The sequence below is a fragment of the Drosophila arizonae genome, chromosome 5 (genome assembly GCF_054131065.1).
Source record: "Drosophila arizonae isolate 15081-1271.41 chromosome 5, UAZ_ARI_1.0, whole genome shotgun sequence".
In the NCBI taxonomy this organism is placed as follows: Eukaryota; Metazoa; Arthropoda; class Insecta; order Diptera; family Drosophilidae; genus Drosophila; species Drosophila arizonae.
Window position 1 is genome coordinate 5,224,012 of NC_142925.1, and position 24,373 is coordinate 5,248,384.

Sequence of the window (24,373 nt, forward strand, 5' to 3'; positions counted from 1 at the left end):
TATATTATATTATATTAAATATTATTGAAACAGTCGTAAGAACTACAAGTGAACTTTGATTGCCACATTAATGACCCGACGAGGAGGTGTCTGTGAAAAACGGGTGCTGCATTGCGGCTTCCGCACTAATTCTCTGATTCGGACGGCAAACTAGGAGTTTTTGAAGTAAATCACGGCCCTTAGCATTCAGTCTTGGTACAAGTTGGCTCCACGATGTAATTGGTGGAAAAGCTAAAAAATCAAGTTTTAATAGTACATATGTATATAAATTACGATTGAATTACTAAAATTACATGGAAGCGCAACATAGTCGGAAAGATGCGTGACACCGGGCCAAGATTCCTCAGTTGGTGTGCCAAGCACCCGGAATATTTTCAGCAATTGATCAAGTACATCGGAACCAGGAAATAGCGGACGTCCGGCATCAGCTAATTCAGCTAATATACAACCCGCTGACCACATATCGATGCTCGTCGTATAGAGTTTGGCACCGAAAAGCACATCAGGTGGACGATACCACAGCGTTACCACCTCGGCAGAATAGCATTTCACAGGTATGCCAAAGGCGCGTGCCAATCCAAAGTCAGCCAGCTTCAATTCTCCGTTCTTGTTGATGAGCAAATTTTGTGGTTTCAAATCCCGATGCAGCACATTGTGACTAAAATAGTGAAATTGAGTAAAATGGCAATTATAACTGGTGATATATACATATGCATGGCACCCACCTGTGACAGAAGGCTAAGCCGCGCAACAGTTGCAGCATAAAGCTTCGGCAAACTGCCATATCGATTTCTCCATTCAAACTGTCAAAGTACTTTTTCAGGTCCTGATCGCAGTGCTCAAATACCAATGTCAACTTTTTATCGGAGTGCAACACATCACAGAGTCGAACAATATTTTTGTGTTTCAGTTCCTAAGTGAGATTGTGACGTTACGTGAATATATAGCAAAAACATAGAGCAGATCTCTCTCTGTTAATAGTTGTAAAACAAACCTTCAGTAAGCATATTTCTCTCAGCGCGGAACTAGGCACTCCCTCGTCGTCTTCATCTAAGCGTACTCTTTTTAGTGCCACGATTTCCATAGTATCCCGATTGCGGCCCTTGAACACCGTGCCGTAAGTGCCCTCACCAATCTTCTCCATTTTATCATATTTCTGCATGTTTATAAAATATTTGTGTCGCGATTACCTGAAAAACCGTGCTCGTTGCCAGACCGTCATTTAGTCAGCTGTTTGATTTTATCGTCTCCAATAGGTCGATTGCAAGCATCAGTCGCGTGAAGTTGGTTGCGAACGCAAAACCGAGCTGACTGTCAGTTATTACTGTCACCTAACGGCTGCTGAAGGAGAATTGGAAGGAAATTGCAATTGCTAAAAGTAAAAATATAAATTGTAGCATTTTTCGTAAAATTTTTCAATTTCCCTCTGCATTTTTAGTAAAAAGAAAAAAAAAATGGAATCCTTAACCGATGATGTACTCATTCGCATACTGAGCTATTTAGATATTAATTCGCAACAAATCATGTTAAATTTGCATCCACGCTTCTTCAATTTGATGCCGATTGTCTGGATCTCACAGTATAAAAAAGTCAAGATGTCTTTATTCGAAGCAAAATTTTCCATCGACGACTTGCGATATTTCTTTAAAAGCATTTCCAAAACAGTCCAAGTGATGCATCTGAGAATGATGTCTGCGGAGCAATATATGGTGCTCCTTGAGTTCATTTTTCCAAAAGTTTATGATTTTCGGTTTGCAACTGTGCCAAGTAGATTGCTTTCCGATTCGGATATACCAAAATTGATCATGACGTTTCCAAATTTAAAAGAATTTAGTCCTCAAGGGAGTTTTTCGGGCAGATATTTTACCGATTTCCCATTATTAGAGCGCCTAACATTGACTTATTGCCAGCACTTCAGCGTTGAAAATCTGGCAAACGTTATGAAAGTACGTAAATTAAAAGAAATCAAGCTTTGTCTTTTTGATCGCATGACTATCCAAAAGAATCCTATATGTCTGCCCGCAGACTCATTGGCTAATCTCGAGTCTATTAAAGTGGAAATTGATGAGTTGCCGTGGTTTGAAGACCACTTGGAAACACTTGATTGCCTTAGCGAGCTGACCATTTCTGGTCCTGGACTTATGGGCATACTTCCTGTACTATGCCGCAAGCTGGGCTCTATAACTGAAAAGCATCATTTCAAAATATTGGAAACATGCAACACCACTGACACGCTGTGCACTGTAATTGAATCAAAGCTACGCGTGGATAAACTAAAAATCGTTACAGATAATTATCTATTGGAAGACTTGGGCTACTTTTCGCCCAGTTGCTTTGAATATCTAAATCAATTGTTTTTTAAAAGCTGTTGTATTCAAGAAAAGAGATATTTTAACAATCTTATGCACAACATTGCAAACATCGAGCTTGTTAGCTTTGAGCAATGTGTTTTTACATTTGATAACTATCAATTTATCGCAGCTAAAATAGGTGAGAAGCGTAAAAAGCTTTTACAGGTCAATTTATTCCAAAATACTTGTGTTTGTACTGTAAGTATTTTTTATTGTAAGAATAGCTAGTATACTAATTGTTTATTATTTATTTATTTATAGAGAAAACCTTGGATATATTCTAAAATCGGTGAACATCCTTTACTGGAATTCATCGAGGGCAAAAACTATGATTACACATTTGAACCCATTTACATGACATTCAATTAAACATAGAATACCTATATTGAATGCTGATAGAATGAATACATTGTTAAAAATGTCAAAATCAAGTACAAATTAAAAATATATAATTTTTGTCTGAATAACAAAATATCAAATCACGCTTTCCCTGTAAATTAGCATAAAATTATTATTTGAATTAGGTGGCTCTTCTTGTTCGAACACAATTATTTTTAAATGTAACGGCAAATAACATTGCGTGCATATCTGTAAAAACATTGTACGATAACAGCCCGTTAACAGGTTTGTTATTCACGATTTTTGATTCGTTAACTAGTTCCTGGTTCACGCAAATGGTCACTGCGAACCAAACGCATTCGTTGTAAATTAATTCGGTAGAAAAATAAGTCAAATAAAATATAAATTAATTAATTTGTGCATTTAATTTAGTTTGCACGTTAACAACTTAAGAACACAGATACTTGGGTAAGTTCCATGTTGGTGCGCAAAGTAAATGAAAGGTGAAATTTTATGCGCATTTGGACACCTTTGTCAACGCTTATTTGCGCAAAATAATAAGTTCCAAGTGTTTATTGTTGTTGGTGGACCAGCACACACAAATACATAGAGAAGTTGGCTCTCTTGGCGCTGACAGAACAAGAACCAGTGGAAAACGCAAAGCACAACAACAGTAGCAGCAGCAAGAAACAGAACAGTAATAAAAACAACAACAACGTTTGCTCCAGCGATCCCATCGAAATGGCTAATACAAATATGATTACTAGCAATCATAACAGTAACAGCAATAGCAACACCACCGCCTACACTTACAACAATTACAACAGTGTTAGTGCTGACAGCGGCAACAGCAGTGGTAGCAACGGTGGCGGCGGAGGCGGCGGCAACGAGGTGCAAACGCTTCGCGAAGTTTGTAACATGCTCAACACAGGCGCTCCGAGCAGTTATATGATACCAACAGGTGGTTGTGTGTATGATCACATTATAACGATGATGCGCGGACTTAACCTGCAGGACGATGGCATTGTCCTTAACAACAAAATCAAGGCTATCGAAACCGATTTCTGCAACATTGTACGCGACGAGTCGATGCTATGGTATGTACGTTTGCTGTTTTCATTGGTGTGTGTGTGTGTGTATGTCTGTATTTGCATCGTTGTCCATTGATGATTAATACATAAGTATATATGTATGTATATGAATAAGTATGTATAGCTTCTGTAGACGTACATTTATTTCCGTGTATGTATGATACAGACACATTTGTATACGTGAGAGCCAGTATTAATATTTACAACTATCTGTAAAACAATGTCGCAATTCGCTTAAAATTTTTAGAACTAAGAGATTTGAGAGCAAGAGAGTGGAAATCAGAAAAGAAAAAATTTCCCGCCAATTGGATGAACAAGAAGTATGTTCTCGAAGACTAAATACCCTTGAATTAAATTAAGAAATTATTGTTAATCGGTTTATCAAGCATATTTGTATTTGCCTATTCTACATAAGTAATTAGTTCGATTGAGTGCAATTTTCAGCTAGTAACAGTATTTTGAACTTTAATTGAAGCCATTTTAACTTTTGTTTTTGCACAATGTCAACACACAATTGTTATCCATATAAAGCCCCTTTCTTTATCATAATCAGGGCTGCAGCATGTAGATATAACCGGTTCCCAACTGTATGACCAAGTTCAACAAGTTCACAGCGAAAACAATAACATATCTCTTTAAATGCCATTGCAGTGAATCCATGGAGTACATGAATAACAAAGCCCTATTGGATGCTGAGACAGCGCTGAAGTTTGCTTTATTGTTCTCCTCGCGTAACTTCGACGCCCTTGCTATGAACGAGACAAAAGTGCGCAGCGCCATGCTTAAGATCCTGGAGACGAACTACATCAATGCCGATGCGTACCGACAGCACGATAAGAATCGATTGTATAACTCTATAACGTTGCTGGGCGAGTACTACAATCGAGTTCGTCTTGCGAACAATGCTCCAATCACAATCCTGGGCGATTCACTCCTCACTTTGTTAACGCGCGAAATAAACGATGTTTCCGTGGTGATGAGCACGCGCCTAGCCCGCTTAGTGCTCTCCCAGATCACACTTAATGGTGAAATAATGCGCACCCGCCACAAGACAGAAATCGATCAGCTATTATACCATGTCCGGCGACATCTGATTATGCAGCCAGCGCTGACAGACAAAGTAAAGGCGATGCTGCTAATGGTGCTTGACTTGTTCTATAGCCATTTCAAGAATGTCGGCCAAGAGCTGGAAGCCATGTACACAAACTATTTGGCCATCGATGAAGACGAGGATAATGGCTTCAATAACAATAACAACAACAACAGCAACAATAACAACAGCAGCAACAGCAATAGCAATGGAGCCGATATACAGCCACAGACCGACTCTTTCAGCGGGCAAAGTGCGGCCACCTGTTACAGCGACGAGGAGAATGGCAGCAGCGCTAACACCTCGGCCCAGGAGGTGCCCAAGAAATGGAGCGAGCAGGTCTGTGAAGATTCACTATGTGACATTGTTTATGACGAGACACCGGCCAATGGCGATGAGCAGCAAAAGTTTTACGATAACGCTGACAATACCTATGAATGTGGCTTGCCCAGTTCCAGCCGCCAAGCCCGACGTGGCTATCAGCCCCGACATGTGCCACGTCCCTTAAAGCAGGCCCAAGCTCAGACGGCACATGCAGAGTAAGTATTCCATAAAGAATCCTGGGGCTCTAATCTTTCACTTTGGACTTTCTTGCAGCAATGTCAACTCCGATCAGTATGCATCTATGGCCAGCAGCGAGGATCGCGATGAGTCAAAGCCGCTACCAAGCTGGCGCAAGACACGTTTCAATCGTGGCAATGACGGCGATCAGTCGAATGGCCGGTCCCGTCACGATCAACAGCGCCACTACAGTGTCAGCTGCGATGACGATCATCAGAGTGTGCGCAGCGAGGGTCGCGGTGGTAATTTGCGCCTGTACAGCATAGATGATCGTAGAAAGCATTCGGAGGAACGATACGAGCGCAATCTGGGCGGCGGCAGCAATTATAATAATATTGTGAACTCCAATTGGGATCAACGCGACGATCGAAGCGAACGTTCCTACATAAGTAATTATGAGCGTGGAAATAGCTACAAACGCGGTGGACGCTATAACAATCACAATCGCAACACGTACGACAAACCGCCTCGTTTCCAGAAGCAGCAGCAGCAGCAACAGCAAAGTCAACAGCAGCAGCAGCAACAACCACAACAGCAAAAGATCCACAGTGAAACTTGGCGTCGCTCAAATACAGCCATTAATAATGCATATCAGGATGAGAATTGTGCTTACAATTCAAATGGACCAGAGTCGAACAGTCGCAGCTCTTCGCGTGCACGGACGCTGCCACGTCCGCCCAAATCTCAAATGGACGATGGTGGAAGGAAGTCAAGCGCGAGCTATCGTTACAGCCAGAGCCCAACGCGTGGTGCTGGAGGTGCACCGCGCAATTTTCCGCGATACAGCAGTCAGAGCAGCTTAGCCAGCGAGGCCTCGAGCACTTTTGATCGTCGCCAGCAATCGTCACGTCCACATCAGCATCCACATCAAAATCAGCATCAGCATCAACCGCAACGCCATCGCAATTTTACACGTCGCTCACAGCCCAACATACACCAGCCGCAGGAAACAAATCCACATCAACAACAACAACAACACCAACAGCAGCAGAAACCACAATCCAATGTTGACAACTGGCATGGGGATGTTGGCAAGGATGAGAGTGAACTGGTGCGCAATGCCCAGCAGACAACACAATATATGAACTATCTTTCCTCACAGAAATGAGAACTACGAGCACGCTGCAAAAGAGCTCAACAGCCACAGCAGCGTGGTCGTCATCGTCGCATCACCAGAAACTACAAATGCATGGAGTGATTACAAAAACAAGCAACAAAATATGCACGAGTATGATTGTAAAATATTTGTTTTAAAATTGAAAGTCTGCAACGAGATTTAGTTTCTAACGTTTTAAAAAGCTGCCCAATTCTCTCTCTCCCTTCTCTTCCTGCACTCAAGTAATCAATTAGTACTTTTTTGCTTTTCATTTAAATATCATTATGTATTAGAATATTTGAATTTTTTGTACGAGTATATATCGGATATTAAGTCCACCTATTCAATTGTATAGTTTATAATTGTGCCGTTCATTTAATATGTTGTTTACAATATAGTAGAGACTGTTTCTAATCTACAAATTGAGCTCAAATGTTTTGAACCTAACTCGTGGCCATTTTGCATCTAATCTCCAATTTCCCCGCCTCAAATAACAAACAAATACAACAAATATGAAATTAAATCAAACGTAAACACAAATCAAGATAGGCTCAAGTACCAATTGTAAATCGAGAGAATATTTATATATACATTTATATAAAATAAATCGGAATCAATTTATGCTTATCCATAAACAAATGTAAATATCTATTATTATCGACGACGGATCGATCAGTATATAAATCCCAACATACATGCATACACTCACACACACACACACACACACATAAATATATATAGATACACATACATACATAAACTGAAAAGCATGTTTTATAAAAATTTTGTTAGAAACTAAGTACAAAAGTCATAAACATGAAACAAAAATCCTATTTCTAATATAATTGTATGAATAAAATGAGAAAATTATTTTGTTTAAATGTTACATGCACGTTACCCACGTTATATTTTAGCTAAATATATATACATATATAACAAAATGTTGCGATTCAGAGAATGCAAATTTATTAAAGAAAATATTACATAGTTATAACACATGCAGACTTTAAAGAAAGTTATTATTATAAATAATTCTGGAAAAAGCGAAATGCATTATTGTGAGGAGTTGGATGAAGCAACAAAGCTGCTAAGCATGGTAAATAACTGTGACCACAAATTCGTCAGATATACGTATTTTAAGTATAACAAAGGTTTAAACAATAGTTCATATACACATATACATATATATTTATGTGTACTAATATACAAATACATAGTCTAACAATAACAATTTTAATACATATATTTCCAAGACTTTTATTTTAAACTTTTAAATATTAAGATTCTTTAAAGCGGATCATTAAAAGTAAAACTGAATAACAATAAACCAATTGGACAGTAAGTCGTTCAAGTTGGACTAATTGGGATCAACGCTCGGCCTGTTCTTTAGGCGTGACAACCAGTACCTCGTAGTTTCTATTGGAAACCTCGTCCCGTTGATAGGGCATGTATATAACTCGATGGGATGGATGCACTTTGCCGAGCAGGGTCTGTCCCATATACTCAGAGCGTGCAGTATAAAGCGGCTCACCGAGTTCCGAGTAACCAGTTTTAAGGCCACCTGGTGGCACTTCACCATTTGCTGCAGCCACCCATTTAAGTTCACAGTCCGTTAGCACCAAAAGCTCCACCTCTGAGTTCAGCAGATGTGCACTGCAGTTCCAGGGAGCGTATACGGCTTTCTTTTGCGGAACGTAATTAGCGGGGAGCAAATCCTCATGCAAATATACGCGCGCCACATATGTATCGAGGCCCTCATGATCAGTGCCGCATTGGACAGCACCATCGAGCATGGTGGGCGCCACTGGTTCCTCCAAATCAAGGGGCACCCATTGGATCTGAGAGCGTTCTATTTCCTCTACTTCGGTGTTTTCGGCAAAATTCAAATAAATCCGATGCACACGCTGACGGTGGCAAATGGCCCTGCATTGGGGACAGCTTAAAGAGCGGGATAGCCAACGGTTAAGGCAGTTCTTGTGGAAAACATGACCGCAACTGGCTGTTGAAAATATGATATCATTCGCTTTGTAAAACTCATTACAAATTGCACACAGAACGTTTAATGTTTCGGTTGGCTGTGTTGATTCCGCTTCTGATTCTGTTTCCATTTTATTGCGACTGTTCTTGGTATTTGATTGTGTCTAGCTAATATATCAAATCTTCAACTTCTATTTTATCAGAATAAACATTATTTATACAATTTGCGAAAATGCGTATTTCATCAGAGGAAAACAAAGTGTACTAATAATCGGTGTTTTGGTTTTATTCGTTAATTGCAACATAATCGATTAATCGATAGATCCATTACCTATCGGCTATCGAAGACGATAATTTGGTGCCCCTGGTCAGCTGCACGTTGCTTTTATTGTTGATTTTGATTGTAGCATAAATATGCAGCGAAAGGAGCCAAATCCATTTCTAAAACTCGGCTTGCGCCCATGGCTGGCCAAACAGTTGACCAAATTAGGTAAGCAACATGATTATATAAATAGAATATATGAAGAGAGCTTAACATCGTATTTTTTATTCAACAGGTCTTAAGGGAGTAACGCCTATTCAAGAGAATTGTATACCACCAATTTTAGCTGGTAAGGATTGTATTGGTGCAGCTAAAACAGGCTCAGGCAAGACCTTTGCCTTTGCTCTGCCGATTTTGGAGAAGCTGAGCGAGGAGCCAGTCAGTCATTTCGCCCTAGTGCTAACACCTACGCATGAACTGGCCTATCAAATCTCCGAACAGTTTCTCGTTGCTGGTCAGCCCATGGGAGTGCGCGTGTGTGTTGTTTCCGGCGGTACAGATCAGATGATAGAGAGTCAAAAGCTAATGCAGAGACCGCACATTGTTGTGGCAATGCCCGGGCGATTGGCGGATCATCTAACAGGTTGTGACACGTTTTCGTTCGATAATCTCAAATTTCTGGTCGTGGATGAAGCAGATCGCATGCTGAATGGCGACTTCGACGAGAGTCTGGCCATAATCGAACGCTGCTTGCCTAAGACCCGACAGAATCTATTTTTCTCTGCTACCATGAAGGACTTTATGAAGGAGTCAAGCATATTTCCAATATCCAAAGATGTAAGCAAGTAAATCGACAATTTAACATCGATTATTCTATTTTATTATTCTATAATGTAGTTAATGGAATGGTCCCAGGAGTCGGACGTGGCTACGGTGGAGACACTTGAACAGCGGTATTTGCTGTGCGCTGACTACGACCGTGATATGGTGCTCATTGAAGCGCTGCGAAAGTTTCGAGAAGAAAATGAAAATGCGAATGTCATGATCTTCACCAATACAAAGAAGTGGGTTTAATATATGTGCAAGATATTACAGATGTTAAATTGTTGTGTACTTAACTAGATATTGCCAATTGCTCTCGATGACGCTCGCCAGCATGGAAATTGAGAATGTCTGCCTACATGGGTTTATGCGACAAAAGGAACGAGTTGCTGCACTAAGTCGCTTTAAGTCGAATCACATACGCACGCTGATTGCTACAGATGTAGCTGCACGTGGATTGGATATACCCAGTGTGCAGCTAGTGATCAATCATATGTTGCCACGTACGCCCAAGGAGTATATTCATCGTGTGGGACGGACGGCGCGGGCTGGTCGCAAAGGCATGGCTATATCCATATTTCGATTCCCACGCGACCTTGAATTGCTTGGTGCCATTGAAGCTGAAATTAATTGCAAGCTAACAGAGCATCCCATAGATCGTACGTTGACTGATCTTTTTGAACTACCTTCTGTATAAACTGAATTATTTCCCTTAGAACGCATGGTGGAACGTATATTCATGCAAGTGAATGTCACAAGACGTGAATCGGAAATGCAACTGGATAATAATGACTTCGATGAGCGTGCCCAAAACTACAGACGAAAAACGTGGATTATGGAGGGCAAGGATCCTGATGAAATGGAAGCACTGTGAGTAATCCAAGCATTGACTAGAAAATATATCTAATTCACTTTCAATTCCTTTGCAGTTATCGCAAGAAACAAAAGGAAAAGCTGCGTGAAATACGCCGCAAACGTAAGCAGCAACGGGCGGAAATGAGCGCCAGCGAGGAGGGCAAGGCTGTGCTAAATGATGAACGGTTCAATACTATAGACACTGCGCGATTCGAAAAGAAATTTAAGAAACGCTCAGAAAATGATACGACCGAACCGAAGACACCACAAAAACTACATAAAGCAAACACAAGCAAAGCAAAAACGAAATCAATATCAAAATCAAATATAAAGTGAATTCAATGCTTATGTCTATATGTATATATACATCAACATATATGTATCTGTGTAGTTTAATAACAAATAACTTTTGAGCTTACAACTAATAAGCAGTTCCGCATATAAATATGTACGTTATTTCAATTCAGACGTATTTAAAAAAAATGCAGCTGTAGCAGCCTTTAATTTATATGTGAAGCAGGCACTTGGGTTTAGTGCTTCAGATTTTTTCAGTCTAGGGCGATGGTTAACAGCGCATCCTCTGGATGAATCTCGAGCAGCACCTTGGCGCCATCGTTAAATGGATACGAGATACTGCCATCAATGACCAGACCTGAATAGGGAAGGGAACACGAATTCAATGGTTGTTTCAATCAGCTTGGATTTAGCTCCTCGTTACTCACTGGCATCCATGCAGTGCGATTTTATAAACACGGTCTGCACAAAGTCCCGTGCCTTAAATGTCTTTGGTGATGGCCAAACGCCCACACAGATCTGCTCCCGTATGGAGTAGCATAGACGCGGATCATCAGGTGGGAAAAGCAGTCCCTGATTGTAGCGCTGAGCGATTTCCTCAACATTTGCGCGCAATTGAAGAATATGCGGTGCACAGTTATTGGGCAGTGATTGGAGCAGATCCTCCACATCGCTGCTGGTAATCCGATTGATGCTCGTATGCCACGAAGTGGACCCTGTGCCTGTACTGACGCACAGACCCGAGCATTTTGTTTTATTAACCACATCCTGGTGATTGAGCACCAGCTGCAAATGCGACACGCGTGCCGAAAGTTGTTCTCCAATGAAGACCTGCACGACAAAGCATGAGAGGATTAGCTAAATTGAATTGTTTTGCTAAACTAAAATCCATTATTGCCTCGTTTAACGCCAAGTACGGCAGAATTCGCTTCATTTTAGCTTTATACTTGTCAGCCATTTTCCAATCCAATTCCTCTGGCGCTGTATCAACCTGCTCCATTTTAACCGCTGTGTGCCTGAATAGATCCGTGGACTCGGGTATGGCGCCATTGTTGCCCAGCATGGTGGTGCGAATGCGTGATCGATGCACCCACTTAAAGTCGCCCTATAATAACAAATAAAAGAGATCCATATTAGCGAAAAGTTGATGAAATTTATGGCGTAAAGACTTACGCATTTAATGCGATTGACTGCTTCTTCGGGATTCTCGGAGTAGTGTTTGGGCAGCAGCAGGCGTCCTTCCGAGTGCTGTGGGTCGGAATTGAAACCAACAATCGGTGTTTTCTGCTGGCTGAGGGCAAAGAGAGGACTCGCACGATTCGCTGATAGCAAAAAGGTGCCATCGCCGCCAACGGGCACAATAACATCAGCCCAGCTCATCACATCCTTGCTCAGAGAGCTTCTAAATTCAAGTCTGCTTGTTTAATAAAGTCAAACAGCAGCCGCAAACAGGGACACGTTATGTGGATGGCGGGAATCAACAAAATTTGTAGTTGGATGACAATGACGATCGATCAATTTATGGAACACACATCAAGCACAATCACAACAAGGCCACACACAATCAATAAATATAATACATATATAAATTGATAGGTGCACTGTACTGTAAGAGGTTCCACAAAACATCTCATCTACCCACCTGCTGGACAGCTTTACCTCGCAGCCAACATTCCTGAAGCTGCGTACGATGCGCCGCTCGAAATCCTTGTGCAGGTTATGCAAGTAGAGCATGTTCTCCACGTCGGTGCCGCGATCTCGTAGCTTTTGCTCCAGCTGTTCCCGCGAGAGATCCGGATGACGCATTTGCTCAAACTCATACCGTGACAGCTTAGACACAATCAAGGCGCGTTTCAGTTTAAAATTTGCAGGCGAAAAGCTCGCACATTCTGGACAAACGTAAGACATTTAAGTTCAATAATGAATTATATTATTACTATTATTTTGCTAAGCCTGACAGAATTTTTTGAGCACTATTTGAATTTCGAAATACTAGAGTTATTGACAGTTTTAGTGTTATTTCTCTAAAAGCTGTGTTTACACATTCAAGTTGAATAGCAATCAATATAATAATTGAGTAGATTTTTGTATATAATCTTTTAATAAATATGATTTCTCACAATCACATGCTCCAGAGCCTATAGCTGATAATAAACGGAAGCGTAGTTAAAAAAGCCAAGTATATAATATATATTCGTATATATAAATGCGAACAAAGAAAACATTAAAAATAACAAACAAACAGTCAAATTAAATAAATAAGATTTCACAGTCAAATTGCGCGCTATAAATGAAAAATGAAACGAAGTACAATTACCTTTTACCCATTGTTTTAGCAATTGCTTGGACTTCAACATGCTGAGTGTAGTTGAAAGTAATAGCATTTATTTCATGAAACTTAAACTTGTTTTCTACATAAATTCTTTGATAGTCTTAACTAAAATATGTTGCAGTTCATTTAACGCTGAAAAAAACAAATTTCTTTTTGGTCCACTCTTTGTTTACAGTTATCTGTGCTTTTATTTTTCTCATACATTGAGTAATGTACAATTTTGGCAAATTGGAGGTTATTATTATGTGTAGAATAAAAACTAAAGAGTATTTGTCATAATGAACACGCGTTATCCGTAGCCATTGAACGTTTTTTAAATTTTACGTCCACTTTCCTACTCTTTATTAGATTTACTGATTGATTGATATTCCAGCTTGTTCGTAGTCGTCACAACTCTCGTGTATGAATATTCGCTTCGTTTCGCCGTCACTTATCGCTGTTTTGTTTCTATTTTTGTTCGCTGTCGGTTTACATCTCTTTACTGACAGCTTAGTTCTTGTTGTGCATTACTGATAAGCGGCACGGCCTTTTCTTATCAGCCAAAAATAATAATAATAAAACAAAAAAAAAAATACATTTACTTTCAGTCATTTGGCTATGTGTTTGTGTGCCAACAAATTGACATTCACAACGGTTGCCGCGTTCTTCTTCTTATAAACATACGCCTACGCAATATTCACATTGAGCGCATTCGTAGACATTCGCCTGGAACGAAACTTATGCGGTCATTTTCAAAATTACTTAAATATACAAATAATTGGTATTGGCCAGTCAAGAGGTGTCTACTTGAACCGATGATACATTCGCAATTCAGTGGCTTGTGGCCGAATGTTCATGTCGACTCCATCTGGTTCATTGTCGAGCCCAATGTTTTTATTCTGCAAAATAATTGTAACTGATTGGGTATATTCTTAGATAAAACAAACATTTACCTGCAAATTCGACAGCTGCTGCTGTACATCCACATCCAACATAGGCTTGTGAACAATAGTGCTTAACAAGATCATCGCATTTCTGGCCACTTCGGCCACATTTAAATTAACGCAGCTATTCGCATCCAAATTCATAAGATCTGCCAGACGTAGTGAATCCGAAGCAATACTGCAACCATGTTGGTTGCGGTTTACCTGGTTCATTCCATTTCCAAATAGGCCGTTGTTAGACTGTTGCATTGTATTGGAATTGGTTCCTATTCTTGAACCCAAACGACTTGCAATATTATTATTAATATTGGCCATATTATTTATATTATTGTTAGCCATATTGTTATTATTCATTATATTATTATTATTGATTATATTATTATTATTCATATTGTTATTATTAATAGGCAAATAGTTATTATTCATTAGAATATTATTTTTATTATTGGCCATATTATTATTATTAATATTTTGCATTCCCGATGCTTGGTCAACGGAAGGACGAATTTGATTAGCTGAGTTTATAAGTGCAGTTAGCGAATTGGAGCCCAATTGCCAATTGGCGTTGGCTTGTTGTTGATAAGATTGAAAACAATTGTTGTTCAGATTATTGCCTGAGCTAGCAAATGGATTCGAATTTAATGAGGAGCTCACAATAAGCTGCGAGCGAGTATTTGGAAAATGGCCATCGATATTCATTAATACCTTCTGCTCTTGCTGATTATTATTGTTGGTATTATTATTTTTGGTATTGTTATTGTTATTGTAATTTTTATTATTATTGTTGTTGCGGTTATTTTCTGGCTTGTTTTTGAATCCATGAATCCATTTTTTACCACGCTGTTGATTACGGTTCGGAATGTAGCCTAGACGGTTGTGTACAGAATTATTACGGTTAAATGTATTCGTGTTGTTATTTTGCTGACTGTTGTTATTGTTACTGTTGAAGCGATAATTGCGACGTTTCATATGCTTTCTATTATGATAGCGGTAGCCTAAAGTTTTTGGGTTATCACGCGGAGCATCCATCGGAACCAAAGGTGCAGCTCCTTGGGGACGATTCACATTAATTGGTGTTATGCGCCACTGTGCCGAAGAAGCCGGAATTTCCGTTTTTGGCTCTATAGCTGCATCATTTGTGGAATTTTGCGATTCAGCTTCTTCATAAATCTTATTGAAGTCATTAGTTTCAAACGAAATTTGATTCCTATTGGAATCCTCTATGGAAGAATTTAGCTCTTCCATCTGTTCTTCCTCCTCATCTTCAAGCTCGTCTTCATCACCATCCGGGTTTTCCTTATAAGATTGCAAACGAGCCGCTTGTCGTTGTCTCTTTTCTACATGGAATCCATAATGTTTGGGAATATTCGGTTTAGGTATAACACACTGCTCGTAATAGTCGTCTAGAAAAAATTTTTTATTTCAGAATAATATATAATTTTCAAAATTATTTTTTATATTTGTGGTTTTCTATTTCTATATTACCGAGTGGCATCAAAATATCTGGCGAGCTGAACGAAGTCATTCTGAGTTATTATCGTAAATGAACTGCACAAAAAAAAAAGAAATAAAATTTCTTAAAATCTGAGAACCGCACACCAAGACGAAATTTGAGAGAAGAACAGTTATAAATTGTCAGAAATGCATGTGTGAGTCAGGGTAACATTAAAAACTAATCGAAATGTATTGGTCGACTCAATTCATTGAGGAAATATGCAACTCTGTTTCTGAGTGGTGCAGCCAACTTTGCCATCATCCGTCACTTTTATTCTGTTCGGAGAACGTGTTACACTGTCTCAGTTGAAGTTTTAAAATGTAAGTAAATTGCAGCGACGAAAATTAATATTGCAGCAATTATAACTGTGATAAGTGTGTAACAAGCCTTTTTACAGAACTCAAAGCTGCAAAAGCAAATTTGAGTACAGGAAAATTACCCAAAGTCAGCTATAAATAAAATTGTAGTCACGTGGCTTGGGTCTACGTTCCTACGGCTGTACAATTTATGTTTTTTTCATTATGTTAGGATTTCATTTTTAATGAAACGTCTTTCTGTTTTATAGGTAAACTGTTACTGCAATCGCCGTCTAAGGCAGGCTCTAAAATACATACATATTTGAAATTGGTAAGAATAAAGTTTCTGTATGTAGTTTTCTAGCATGCGAACTTGAGTCGCTGGTGTAAAGACAATCTCCACTTTAGCTAGTGCTTTTTTCTGTTCGCAGAGCAAATGCGCTTCGCCCAAGCATAACCCAAATTGATTATATACAGAATTTGCGGTGCATATTTTTCGTGAAGCCGACATCTTTTTAATGAAATACACAACTTTATAAATACATTCCAAATTTGCTTATATATATTTTCTCTATTTACAGAAAAAATGGGACATTATCAGTGTATTCGTAGCTAAAATGCAACTGAAAGGACTAAGGTGAGATATTATATTTTTTGGATAAAATCTTTAAAGTTTCTCTGATGAGTAAATTATTTTCTGACACCTCGAATGAATCACTGTGATTTCAACTGTTTTAACAACTGAAGTTGTCCTTAAAATTATATTGTATCTTGTTTAAAGCACTTTTTAACCAAGTATTTTATTTGTAGGTTATGGAATCATGTAACGGGTCTTTGTAAACCTCATGTAGGCTGTCTGCCATACATCAACCTGGAGCAGAATACCTAATTTAGGTTAGTATTGCTTGACCGAGTGCTCTTATCGGATTCCATTTGCAATGATGAACACTTAATTCATTCACTGACAGCATATAAACGTTAAGCGCTGACAAACTTCTTCAATATTCTTTTGATGTAAGGGAGTCTTGCTTAACCGGTTATGTACCATGGTTAATAATTTGGCACTGAGCTCTTATAATAAATAACTCCTCTCTGTGCATTATGAGCAAATACTTATACTTCATCTTCTCTTTCAGGTGCTGGAAGTGTTGAAAAAGCTTGTCCGTGGCAATACGCTGTAAAAGTAAATACATTCAATAAAGAAACAACAGTTGAAATTAAAAATCGTTTTTTACTAGATTAGCACGTTCTCTTAAAGCTAGTTCCTGGTTCTGTTTAGCAATCATTCGATCGCCCTTTGATTTCTTGCCTATACCCAGTTTGGGTAGCCCTCGGTTAAGTCCTTCTAGGAGCACACATGCCTTGCATGGCTGCTGCGAGGAGACAAAGCCACAGCGTTCGCAATTGCCGCGGACGGGCTTCTTCACGGTATCCTTGAACCGCAGTTGTTCGCCCGAGTAAATAATGTCCATTATAACAGAGGGCCGTACCTTTTCCAGATCCTTGAGAAAAGCTCGTGCGTGTCCTCGGTATGCGTTTGGCGCAAAAACGCACTCGGTGGAAAAGTACACCAATTTTTTATAGTGCGCATACATGACGATCTCCTTTTCGTAACTGTATTTGAGTGGCTTCACTCGGGGTATGGAGTCCTCACCACCGCCCGTGCGAATATCCGTGCAACGACGCAATCGAGCCGTGTCACCTCGCAGAATATTCATTAGCACAGTCTCTGCAATGTCATCGGCATTATGGCCAGTGGCAATGCTGTCCACACCCAATAGCTTTGCTCCTCTATCCAAGGCCTGGCGACGAAAAACTCCACAAAATGTACAATTGTTGGAGCGACCTATTTGCGCCACAATTCGATCCATAGTCCAGCCGTAAAGCTCTTCATAGGAGAGAATTTTCAGTGGCATTTGATAGTCATCACGATTTTGTTTAACCGTTTCCAGACTGTCGTCTCGATAGCCTGTGATGCCTTCATCAATGGAGAGCAGCACCAAATCTAGCCCATAATTATGGCGCTCGTTGAGCAATTTTAAACTGAAATTGAAGAGTTTAGAAAAACTATAAGGTAACCTAAGCTTAAGACTTACACATGCGCTAGCACTGTTGAGTCTTTGCCACCGCTGGCGGCCACTGCAACCTTCTCGCCGCGCCTAAAAAGCTTGCTGGTAGTAATTGTGTGATGGATCTCAGCCTCAAATGCCGCAAAAAAGCAGTCCTTGCACAAAGCATCGCCGGTTTTAGGCCGCTTGGAAAATATCGATTAAAATATTAAATATTATTATAGCACTGCATCACTTACCTTTAAACTGGCCCTGTTGCCACATTTGGCCTTGCAATCTATAGGCATTTTTAATGAAATCTGTAATGTTTATAAACAACGTGCAATGGCAGTAGCACGGCTATTATCGATAACAAAATTCAGTGTTGATTAATGTCACAGCACAAATTTAATAATAAAAAGGGTTACACCTGCAACTTGCTGTGTATGAAACTAATAATTATTTCCATTACATTTACATAAAATTATAATATGAAAATTTAAAATATTAGTTAATTTTAATTAAAAAAATCACAATTCTTATTTATAGTATCTATTAATACAATATATATATTCTTAAATTTTATCAACGGGCTACCCTTAATAAGTGGTTTGCTCGGAATGCAAACAGAAATTTTAAATTATGACTTTAGATGATGAAAGCGAACAGTACATTCACCAAAAATTATATCGTAGCCGTGGCAAATGTGGTATGTAATATTTATTCTAAATTATATTTACCTATTAAAAGTTAAATCTTTAAAAACGCAGCAATCTATGCATGCCAATCGGATGTATACGTCGAGCTGAAGCAGAAATCCAATGCGTATGCGAGGACAACAATTCCTGCCATGGCTGAGAACGCCAATAGTTTCACACTTGATATTGGACACGATGCTTGGTTTCAAATAGCCATGCACTTGGATCCAGAAGATGTGCAGACTTTTGCTTTGCTCTGCAAGCAGACTGCCAAGCTGGTGAGCTCTCGAGTCTTCTGGCGTAATATGTACAAACGCTATTGCTTGGGCAGCACAGCCAAGGGCTGGAACTTGGAGCTGCCTGCCCAATTGCAGCTGGAGCAAATACGTAACTGTGATACGAAAACGCTGCGTGCTAAAGTAATTGAAGCACTTTACCATTGTTATAGTCCACTGAAAGCGCGTCTGGAGTTGGGCTACAGCCTGGACTGGCTGCTGCATCGCACCTTTATGTCCTGCTCGCAAAAGCAGTATCAATGCCTGTGGGTCATATGCTATGCACTGCGAAACCAACAGGCAACAGCGCCCAGAGGATTAGTTGAAGATGGAGGTGGATCGGCACAGGCGGACAACGAAGTGGTCAACGATTGGGAAGCGTTGGCTGAGGATGCTGAGCTATCTGCAAGCCCAACTGACTCCTCCTATCGCCATGAAGGTGTTGTTCTACTGATTGTGCTGTGCCGACAATTTGTGCCACTGCCGCTACAATTGCTTTACAATCAGCAACAGTCGCTCTTTCGGCTGAAGGCTACACGCGAGATGCTCTGCACGGATATGCGTGCCAAGAACTTGGAGTTGGACTTTATAGAGGACAATAGCAGTAGCAATAGTCTGAGTGTCACTGTTAAATATTCACGAATCGAAAAGTACAAAGTTCTGCCTTGGTGGCATCCAGATTTCAAAAGGTTTCTTAAATAAAATTCGAAATATACTATGTATTCTAATGTATGTACATATTTCCGTGATGCAAATGAATTTGATCAAGGGTCCTCGTTATATAGATTTATTAATAAGGATTAGTTTAGCATTGCCTTAGCAGAATGTCTTCGTATTTTCTAACTATAAATAATATATATTTACATATTCTATGATATAATCTTGGTCCATAAGTCAGCTTAGGGTCAGCTATATCAGTTTTCAGAACAACAAAATCTTTATCAATGCTGTCGCTACTGTAACAATAAGGTGATTGAATATGAACTTCTATGGGACATTGAAGAGACCTTATCTCATATGTGATGCACTCGTGTATACAATATACAAGTCAGATGACAAGACCCAAGACATATGTTGTACATTGTTTGGTTACTACCGGAGAGCTTCCCATTTGAATTCCAGATAAAATATCGTACGTACATTTTGTCATCAGTGTTGCCGAAACTTTTTCAGCAAAAGTAGCAAAATCGAAGGCTGAAAGTAGCTAAAAGTAGCCAACTTTCTTCTAAAATAGCTGAAAAAGTAGCAAAAAAGAAAACAGTGCCGTTTTTTTTTTTATAAAAAGTCAACTTTATTAATTTAATTATTATAATATCTCATCTATGACCACCAACTCGTCATTTTCACCATTGTCGCTTTTATAATTTGCCTTTTTAAGGTAGTTGGGTGGAACGCTATACTCATAGCATAAATAATAAAATCAAATTTTCGATAATTCTAGATAAAAAAGTTATCGGATGAGTTATCGAAAAAATATGATGCATGCCAAATTTCAGCTACGATGATTCCTTCTGCCCGTTACATATTTTTTCACAAAACCATTATACCCTGATTTCCCATTTTCAATGGGTTCAGGGTATAAAAACTGATAAGAAATGAATTTTGCATAACATTTCAGAAAGCTTACCTATTATATATATATATTTGAAAATAGCCAGATTTGTAGCTAATAGCTGCTTGAAAATTTGTGTAGCAATCGGACTCAAGAAGTAGCCAGATCTAGCTACAAAATAGCTGATTCGGCAACACTGTTTGTCATTTCATACACATACGTACATATAGAAAGGCAAACAGGTTTATATTTGATACGTAATTTTATAAAAGCGATTTGTTTTCGTTCGTTATGTTAAAGGATATACAACTGGAAGATTATTGATATATACATACACACATTCAACTTAAGCTTATTTGTGAGTTACATACAAACGAACATTCAGAGGTGTTCGTTATTAGATTTAGTTATGTTTAGTTGTGTTGTCTTTTTTTAGAATTGAAGCTAAGCCACGGCGTGGTTTGTTGTTCTAGAAAGACGTGAATCTGATTACACTTTGCCCAGTAGATCGTGTCCGTACGGCTTCTTGCGGTAGCCGCCTTTGAAGGCGAACAGCTTAAAGGCCACCACCATCATCACAATGCAGAAGGCATATAGAAACATGCCCATGCGCATATCCATGTCGGAGAAGACGTTTGAGATCTGTCGCTTCTGGCGCATCGTGTCCAGCGTCTCGTGCAGCAGCTCCGCCCGCTGGACACCAAAGCGACTGACAAACTGCGGATTGTGAATGTTCTTCAGGAAACTGAGGACCGCATCCTTGTTCCAGTCAATTGACAGATTATCTTGCGAACCGGTTGCTGGCGCATTGCGGCACTGGGCACAGCTGTTGGCACTGGGAAATTGTTGCTTTGGGAATTGCGGATCTTCGGTGGCGTCGCCGGCCAGACGTTGATTAACCTCATTATGCGCTGCCCACAGCCAGAGCACGGCTTCGTCTTTTGATGCAACGTTCCAGATTTTACGACGTGTTGCCATTGCCTGAAACAAAATAATTGGATAACTCGTTAAATGCACTTGTGTCAATACAAACAGCTGCTGCTAAGTCAACAATGTGGGTCGCTTGGGTTAATATGAAAAAAAAAACAAACACTGGATAATTAACAATTGCGTAATATTCAAGTTAATAAATCCAGACTGAAATGTATTTGGCTAATGTATATGGCTAATCAGCATAAAAATTTAGCAAGAACTAGACAGCTATGTAGGTTATCAAGACAAGACTGGACAAGTGTAGGTATCTATCATCCGAAGCTCCCAGATTTTTTATTGCTCAAATTCTCGGAGTTTCTTAATTGCAACCGCTTGCAAATTATAACTCAATAATGGAAAAATATATAAATTTAAATATTTGATTTTATTCTCTGATAGAAATTTGTTTTCATTTCAGCTATTGTTTTCATTCTCCATTTCCTCATTTAATTAAGCTTACCTTCAATATGCTAATACAATTATCGTGAGTTAGAGTCTATTGAGTAACTGTTAATTTGATATATAGGTTAGTGTAGTGAGTAATACGTGCTGTTCATTAGTGTGCATGGATATATAATATAGTTAAATGCGCTTTTCCTTAATTGTCTTTAATAAGGTTTAGTACAAGAGTGTAATCTATCAATACGGGCATATGAGTTGCGACATTCTCATTAAGAGTTTCTTATCTTCACTAACGAATATTTATGAAGTTCGTAAAACACTAAGCACTTCCATACTTACATATCAGCCCATATGCATTTTAAAACTAAATTACTTTTTTCAGGTGGAAACATTTTCAGACTAAAATGGAAATAGCTAGGCATTAAGTAGATATGTATGAACTCTATATTGTCTGATAAGAGAGAAGAATATATGGATATATACAAATGTGTATGGGTAAACGTATGTATACATATTTTGTTTAGAATTTCATATCAATCCGTGTCCTGTTCATAATATGAAATAATATAAATGTATGTATATAGAGCAAAAAACAACAAAATTAAACCTGTCTATTTAGTCTCTTCTCTCTTATCTGAAATACTTCAGTCCGGAACAATTGCTGTTAGTCAAGCAAAAAAAAAAAAAAAAACAACTATTCTGTGATGTGTAAAGGCTGTGCCAGAAGTTCTTGTTTAACAACAATTCAACGTGAACGAATTACTTATAAAGTAATTTATATAAGTAACATATATTTATACATATATGATATATGACTAGGCAAGTACTCCTATAAGCTCTATTGCGGCGCCCTCAGCAGCTCGGAGGTCAGCGCTGATCTCATAGTGAAAGCGCGTACTATAATAATACACGTAGGCCAAGCAAATCTAAATTGTATGTGTGTGTGTGCAAGTGTGTGTGTGAGAGGCTGACTCACCTGGAAGTGTTCGCTGCAATCGGTGCAGCCGAAAAAGTTCTTGATATAGCCATGCATGGCCTGGAGGACTTCGAGTGGATCCTGCGACTCCTCGTTGCCCGCTGCCTGCACGCTCATAAAATGGAAGAGCGTCCACAACGAGCAGCTGAAGCCACGGAATTGCGGACTGGAGCCCGCACAGCCCACGTACTGTGTGCTTGAGTACACCTGGCCCAGTTTTGTTTCCAGACGTCGCATCTCATCCTCGAACTCCTTGCCCGTCAGCTTTTGATTGAATTGCAAAACGAAATCCTTCAGCTTGGCCACTAGTTGGCGTCCATTGGTACCCAGAGGATTATACCGTTGCAGCACGACGAGGAATCGCTGCAGAGCCAGCAGACGATCTCCACTGATATCGTTCACTTTGGACACCTCGTTGTGCAGGATGGTGCGTATGGCCTGCTCCAGATCGGCTTGGTAAATGATATGTTTATTGCGCTGCACTTCACTGATGATTTGCTGGAGCGAATTATTTGGGCTATCGCTGCTTGGCTGCAGGGACTCAGGCTGCACCTGTTTCAATGACTGCGGTGGTCTGGGCGTAAGACTCAGAGCATAGAGCGCTTCTTCTATGGATTTGGCATAGGCGTCGCTGCTCTGAGTCGACGGCGTGTGGAGCTTCACATTTCCCTGTCGATCCACAAGTGCCAGCTGCTGCTTATTGATGTCCAGCTTAAATTTGGACGCAACGGCTGGATCGCTGAAGCGGCGCACCTGCACGGAGGGCCACTTGAGCAGGAATAGTGCCGTTTCGGCAGCCAGCGTTGAATTCTCTGGCTCATAGATGAGCGCTATATATTGTCGTTGGCTGTTGAGGCCCTCGAAAAGATCTGATGCACTCTCATTTTCCGTCACAGGCGTAAAATTTGGCCAATATGTGTTGTTCACGGTCTGATTTTCGGCAGCCACCATGGCGGCGAGCATGCTGCGTATCTCTTCGGGGTTCTGGGACTCCAGCTTCAAGCCATAATTGTTGGCACTGGGCTGAAAGCCTGGGCGCATATAACGCAGTGTTGGATAGCCCATTATCTCGTAAAGGCGGCAAATGCCATTATTCTCCTCGGCAGCACAATCGATGGCACTGACGATGACAACTTCCTGCCAGGCGTTCAGCTGTTCGGCAATCTGTTTGTAGGTGGGCGCAAATCGTCGACAATGCCCACAATATGTATTGTAGAATTCGACGAGCGAGCCGCGATTCTGTTCGAGCACAGTTTCATTGAAATTGGCCACAGTTAGCTTAACCACCTTATCGTTGTCATCGTACAGGCCAAGCTCCTCGTCCACCGGCGCAGATTGTTGTTTTAATACCGCCTCGTATCGGTTGAGTGGGACGCCAGCAGTGGTCAATTCCAGAATACAACATAAAAATATTGTTAAACCTGCCAGCTGCGCACCTTGTCGAGTCATTGTGTTTGGGCCGTGTACGCTGGGTTTATAGGTGTTCAGTGCGCAATGCAATGAGAACGACTGATACGATATTTTCTACCGTAGCATTTGGAATGTTTTATGGTTTCAATGATTTTGATTAGCGACACAGCGTATTTTCGCACTCTCTCCTCTGTTTCTTATTCTTCTTCTCACTTGCGTACGCTCGCGCTAATAGCTCTTAATAGAGATGAGCACT

The 24,373-nt window shown here is 39.9% G+C and overlaps 10 protein-coding genes and 1 non-coding gene across 13 annotated transcripts; 5 read left to right on the top strand and 6 right to left on the bottom strand.

The window, feature by feature from the left end:
• Nucleotides 1–67: 67 nt before the first annotated feature.
• Cdk5 (Cyclin-dependent kinase 5) lies at nucleotides 68–1,263 on the bottom strand. Its single transcript, XM_018009827.2, has 4 exons — nucleotides 995–1,263; nucleotides 726–913; nucleotides 294–658; nucleotides 68–231 (listed from the first exon to the last, which is right to left on the bottom strand). Exons 1-4 carry the CDS (start codon nucleotides 1,160–1,162, stop codon nucleotides 68–70), a joined length of 885 nt encoding a protein of 294 aa, XP_017865316.1. The 5' UTR covers nucleotides 1,163–1,263.
• Nucleotides 1,257–2,830, top strand: LOC108615368 (uncharacterized). Its single transcript, XM_089469794.1, has 3 exons — nucleotides 1,257–1,378; nucleotides 1,439–2,549; nucleotides 2,613–2,830. Exons 2-3 carry the CDS (start codon nucleotides 1,455–1,457, stop codon nucleotides 2,718–2,720), a joined length of 1,203 nt encoding a protein of 400 aa, XP_089325920.1. The 5' UTR covers nucleotides 1,257–1,378; nucleotides 1,439–1,454; the 3' UTR covers nucleotides 2,721–2,830.
• Nucleotides 2,831–3,006: 176 nt separating this feature from the next.
• On the top strand, nucleotides 3,007–7,414 carry LOC108615358 (uncharacterized). Of its 2 annotated transcripts, XM_089469788.1 has the most exons (4): nucleotides 3,008–3,158; nucleotides 3,284–3,787; nucleotides 4,433–5,410; nucleotides 5,469–7,414. In XM_089469788.1, the coding sequence occupies exons 2-4, from the start codon at nucleotides 3,432–3,434 to the stop codon at nucleotides 6,538–6,540; spliced, it is 2,406 nt and encodes an 801-aa protein (XP_089325914.1). In that variant the 5' UTR covers nucleotides 3,008–3,158; nucleotides 3,284–3,431; the 3' UTR covers nucleotides 6,541–7,414. The 2 variants fall into 2 exon arrangements, with proteins under 2 accessions (XP_017865285.2, XP_089325914.1); XM_018009796.2 differs by having other exon boundaries at nucleotides 3,007–3,787.
• A 355-nt stretch (nucleotides 7,415–7,769) lies between these two features.
• On the bottom strand, nucleotides 7,770–8,784 carry LOC108615376 (pfs47 receptor). The gene has a single exon (XM_018009828.2). The coding sequence runs from the start codon at nucleotides 8,634–8,636 to the stop codon at nucleotides 7,896–7,898; it is 741 nt and encodes a 246-aa protein (XP_017865317.1). The 5' UTR covers nucleotides 8,637–8,784; the 3' UTR covers nucleotides 7,770–7,895.
• A 52-nt stretch (nucleotides 8,785–8,836) lies between these two features.
• Nucleotides 8,837–16,115, top strand: Dbp45A (putative ATP-dependent RNA helicase Dbp45A). The gene is made up of 7 exons (XM_018009073.2): nucleotides 8,837–8,995; nucleotides 9,063–9,604; nucleotides 9,665–9,831; nucleotides 9,890–10,248; nucleotides 10,306–10,459; nucleotides 10,519–15,808; nucleotides 16,054–16,115. Exons 1-6 carry the CDS (start codon nucleotides 8,920–8,922, stop codon nucleotides 10,778–10,780), a joined length of 1,560 nt encoding a protein of 519 aa, XP_017864562.2. The 5' UTR covers nucleotides 8,837–8,919; the 3' UTR covers nucleotides 10,781–15,808; nucleotides 16,054–16,115.
• Nucleotides 10,821–13,197, bottom strand: Nadk2 (NAD kinase 2, mitochondrial). Of its 2 annotated transcripts, none has more exons than XM_018009816.2 (6): nucleotides 13,056–13,197; nucleotides 12,381–12,627; nucleotides 11,912–12,140; nucleotides 11,637–11,843; nucleotides 11,167–11,569; nucleotides 10,821–11,096 (listed from the first exon to the last, which is right to left on the bottom strand). In XM_018009816.2, exons 1-6 carry the CDS (start codon nucleotides 13,120–13,122, stop codon nucleotides 10,993–10,995), a joined length of 1,257 nt encoding a protein of 418 aa, XP_017865305.1. In that variant the 5' UTR covers nucleotides 13,123–13,197; the 3' UTR covers nucleotides 10,821–10,992. The 2 variants fall into 2 exon arrangements, with proteins under 2 accessions (XP_017865305.1, XP_017865304.1); XM_018009815.2 differs by having other exon boundaries at nucleotides 11,912–12,152.
• Nucleotides 13,235–15,620, bottom strand: Boot (Bootlegger). Its single transcript, XM_018009847.2, has 3 exons — nucleotides 15,479–15,620; nucleotides 14,003–15,396; nucleotides 13,235–13,948 (listed from the first exon to the last, which is right to left on the bottom strand). The coding sequence occupies exons 1-3, from the start codon at nucleotides 15,516–15,518 to the stop codon at nucleotides 13,853–13,855; spliced, it is 1,530 nt and encodes a 509-aa protein (XP_017865336.2). The 5' UTR covers nucleotides 15,519–15,620; the 3' UTR covers nucleotides 13,235–13,852.
• A 341-nt stretch (nucleotides 16,116–16,456) lies between the features above and the next one.
• Nucleotides 16,457–16,533, top strand: LOC149268397 (small nucleolar RNA Me28S-Gm3255). Its single transcript, XR_016270708.1, has one exon. It is a non-coding gene; the product is annotated as a small nucleolar RNA Me28S-Gm3255 (small nucleolar RNA).
• Nucleotides 16,534–16,995: 462 nt separating this feature from the next.
• Nucleotides 16,996–18,286, bottom strand: Ctu1 (Cytosolic thiouridylase subunit 1). The gene is made up of 3 exons (XM_018009820.2): nucleotides 18,093–18,286; nucleotides 17,881–18,038; nucleotides 16,996–17,827 (listed from the first exon to the last, which is right to left on the bottom strand). The coding sequence occupies exons 1-3, from the start codon at nucleotides 18,138–18,140 to the stop codon at nucleotides 17,002–17,004; spliced, it is 1,032 nt and encodes a 343-aa protein (XP_017865309.1). The 5' UTR covers nucleotides 18,141–18,286; the 3' UTR covers nucleotides 16,996–17,001.
• Nucleotides 18,287–18,301: 15 nt separating this feature from the next.
• fsd (transmembrane protein fates-shifted) lies at nucleotides 18,302–20,264 on the top strand. The gene is made up of 2 exons (XM_018009825.2): nucleotides 18,302–18,541; nucleotides 18,603–20,264. The coding sequence occupies exons 1-2, from the start codon at nucleotides 18,475–18,477 to the stop codon at nucleotides 19,505–19,507; spliced, it is 972 nt and encodes a 323-aa protein (XP_017865314.2). The 5' UTR covers nucleotides 18,302–18,474; the 3' UTR covers nucleotides 19,508–20,264.
• A 336-nt stretch (nucleotides 20,265–20,600) lies between these two features.
• Nucleotides 20,601–24,365, bottom strand: Qsox1 (Quiescin sulfhydryl oxidase 1). The gene is made up of 2 exons (XM_018012922.2): nucleotides 22,708–24,365; nucleotides 20,601–21,338 (listed from the first exon to the last, which is right to left on the bottom strand). Exons 1-2 carry the CDS (start codon nucleotides 24,154–24,156, stop codon nucleotides 20,847–20,849), a joined length of 1,941 nt encoding a protein of 646 aa, XP_017868411.1. The 5' UTR covers nucleotides 24,157–24,365; the 3' UTR covers nucleotides 20,601–20,846.
• Between the last annotated feature and the right edge of the window lie 8 nt (nucleotides 24,366–24,373).

Excerpts from the sequence above, each read along its gene's own strand:
- Cdk5 (XM_018009827.2), bottom strand. The coding sequence starts at position 1,162 with ATGCAGAAATATGATAAAATGGAGAAGATTGGTGAGGGCACTTACGGC. Across the intron at positions 659-725 it reads GGCTTAGCCTTCTGTCACAG|TCACAATGTGCTGCATCGGG; the intron begins GTGGGTGCCATG and ends TCACTATTTTAG. Across the intron at positions 232-293 it reads CGACTATGTTGCGCTTCCAT|CTTTTCCACCAATTACATCG; the intron begins GTAATTTTAGTA and ends TTGATTTTTTAG.
- LOC108615368 (XM_089469794.1), top strand. The coding sequence starts at position 1,455 with ATGGAATCCTTAACCGATGATGTACTCATTCGCATACTGAGCTATTTA. Across the intron at positions 2,550-2,612 it reads AAAATACTTGTGTTTGTACT|AGAAAACCTTGGATATATTC; the intron begins GTAAGTATTTTT and ends ATTTATTTATAG.
- LOC108615358 (XM_018009796.2), top strand. The coding sequence starts at position 3,432 with ATGGCTAATACAAATATGATTACTAGCAATCATAACAGTAACAGCAAT. Across the intron at positions 3,788-4,432 it reads CGCGACGAGTCGATGCTATG|TGAATCCATGGAGTACATGA; the intron begins GTATGTACGTTT and ends ATGCCATTGCAG. Across the intron at positions 5,411-5,468 it reads GCTCAGACGGCACATGCAGA|CAATGTCAACTCCGATCAGT; the intron begins GTAAGTATTCCA and ends ACTTTCTTGCAG.
- LOC108615376 (XM_018009828.2), bottom strand. The coding sequence starts at position 8,636 with ATGGAAACAGAATCAGAAGCGGAATCAACACAGCCAACCGAAACATTA.
- Dbp45A (XM_018009073.2), top strand. The coding sequence starts at position 8,920 with ATGCAGCGAAAGGAGCCAAATCCATTTCTAAAACTCGGCTTGCGCCCA. Across the intron at positions 8,996-9,062 it reads CAAACAGTTGACCAAATTAG|GTCTTAAGGGAGTAACGCCT; the intron begins GTAAGCAACATG and ends TTTATTCAACAG. Across the intron at positions 9,605-9,664 it reads TATTTCCAATATCCAAAGAT|TTAATGGAATGGTCCCAGGA; the intron begins GTAAGCAAGTAA and ends TCTATAATGTAG.
- Nadk2 (XM_018009815.2), bottom strand. The coding sequence starts at position 13,122 with ATGCTATTACTTTCAACTACACTCAGCATGTTGAAGTCCAAGCAATTG. Across the intron at positions 12,153-12,380 it reads GAGGTAAAGCTGTCCAGCAG|ACTTGAATTTAGAAGCTCTC; the intron begins GTGGGTAGATGA and ends TTAAACAAGCAG. Across the intron at positions 11,844-11,911 it reads CAGTCAATCGCATTAAATGC|GGCGACTTTAAGTGGGTGCA; the intron begins GTAAGTCTTTAC and ends TTGTTATTATAG.
- Boot (XM_018009847.2), bottom strand. The coding sequence starts at position 15,518 with ATGACTTCGTTCAGCTCGCCAGATATTTTGATGCCACTCG. Across the intron at positions 15,397-15,478 it reads AGATATTTTGATGCCACTCG|ACGACTATTACGAGCAGTGT; the intron begins GTAATATAGAAA and ends AATTTTTTCTAG. Across the intron at positions 13,949-14,002 it reads AGCAGCTGTCGAATTTGCAG|AATAAAAACATTGGGCTCGA; the intron begins GTAAATGTTTGT and ends ATTATTTTGCAG.
- Ctu1 (XM_018009820.2), bottom strand. The coding sequence starts at position 18,140 with ATGCCTATAGATTGCAAGGCCAAATGTGGCAACAGGGCCAGTTTAAAG. Across the intron at positions 18,039-18,092 it reads GCAACAGGGCCAGTTTAAAG|CGGCCTAAAACCGGCGATGC; the intron begins GTAAGTGATGCA and ends ATATTTTCCAAG. Across the intron at positions 17,828-17,880 it reads TCAACAGTGCTAGCGCATGT|TTTAAAATTGCTCAACGAGC; the intron begins GTAAGTCTTAAG and ends CTTCAATTTCAG.
- fsd (XM_018009825.2), top strand. The coding sequence starts at position 18,475 with ATGACTTTAGATGATGAAAGCGAACAGTACATTCACCAAAAATTATAT. Across the intron at positions 18,542-18,602 it reads TCGTAGCCGTGGCAAATGTG|CAATCTATGCATGCCAATCG; the intron begins GTATGTAATATT and ends TTAAAAACGCAG.
- Qsox1 (XM_018012922.2), bottom strand. The coding sequence starts at position 24,156 with ATGACTCGACAAGGTGCGCAGCTGGCAGGTTTAACAATATTTTTATGT. Across the intron at positions 21,339-22,707 it reads ATTGCAGCGAACACTTCCAG|GCAATGGCAACACGTCGTAA; the intron begins GTGAGTCAGCCT and ends ATTTTGTTTCAG.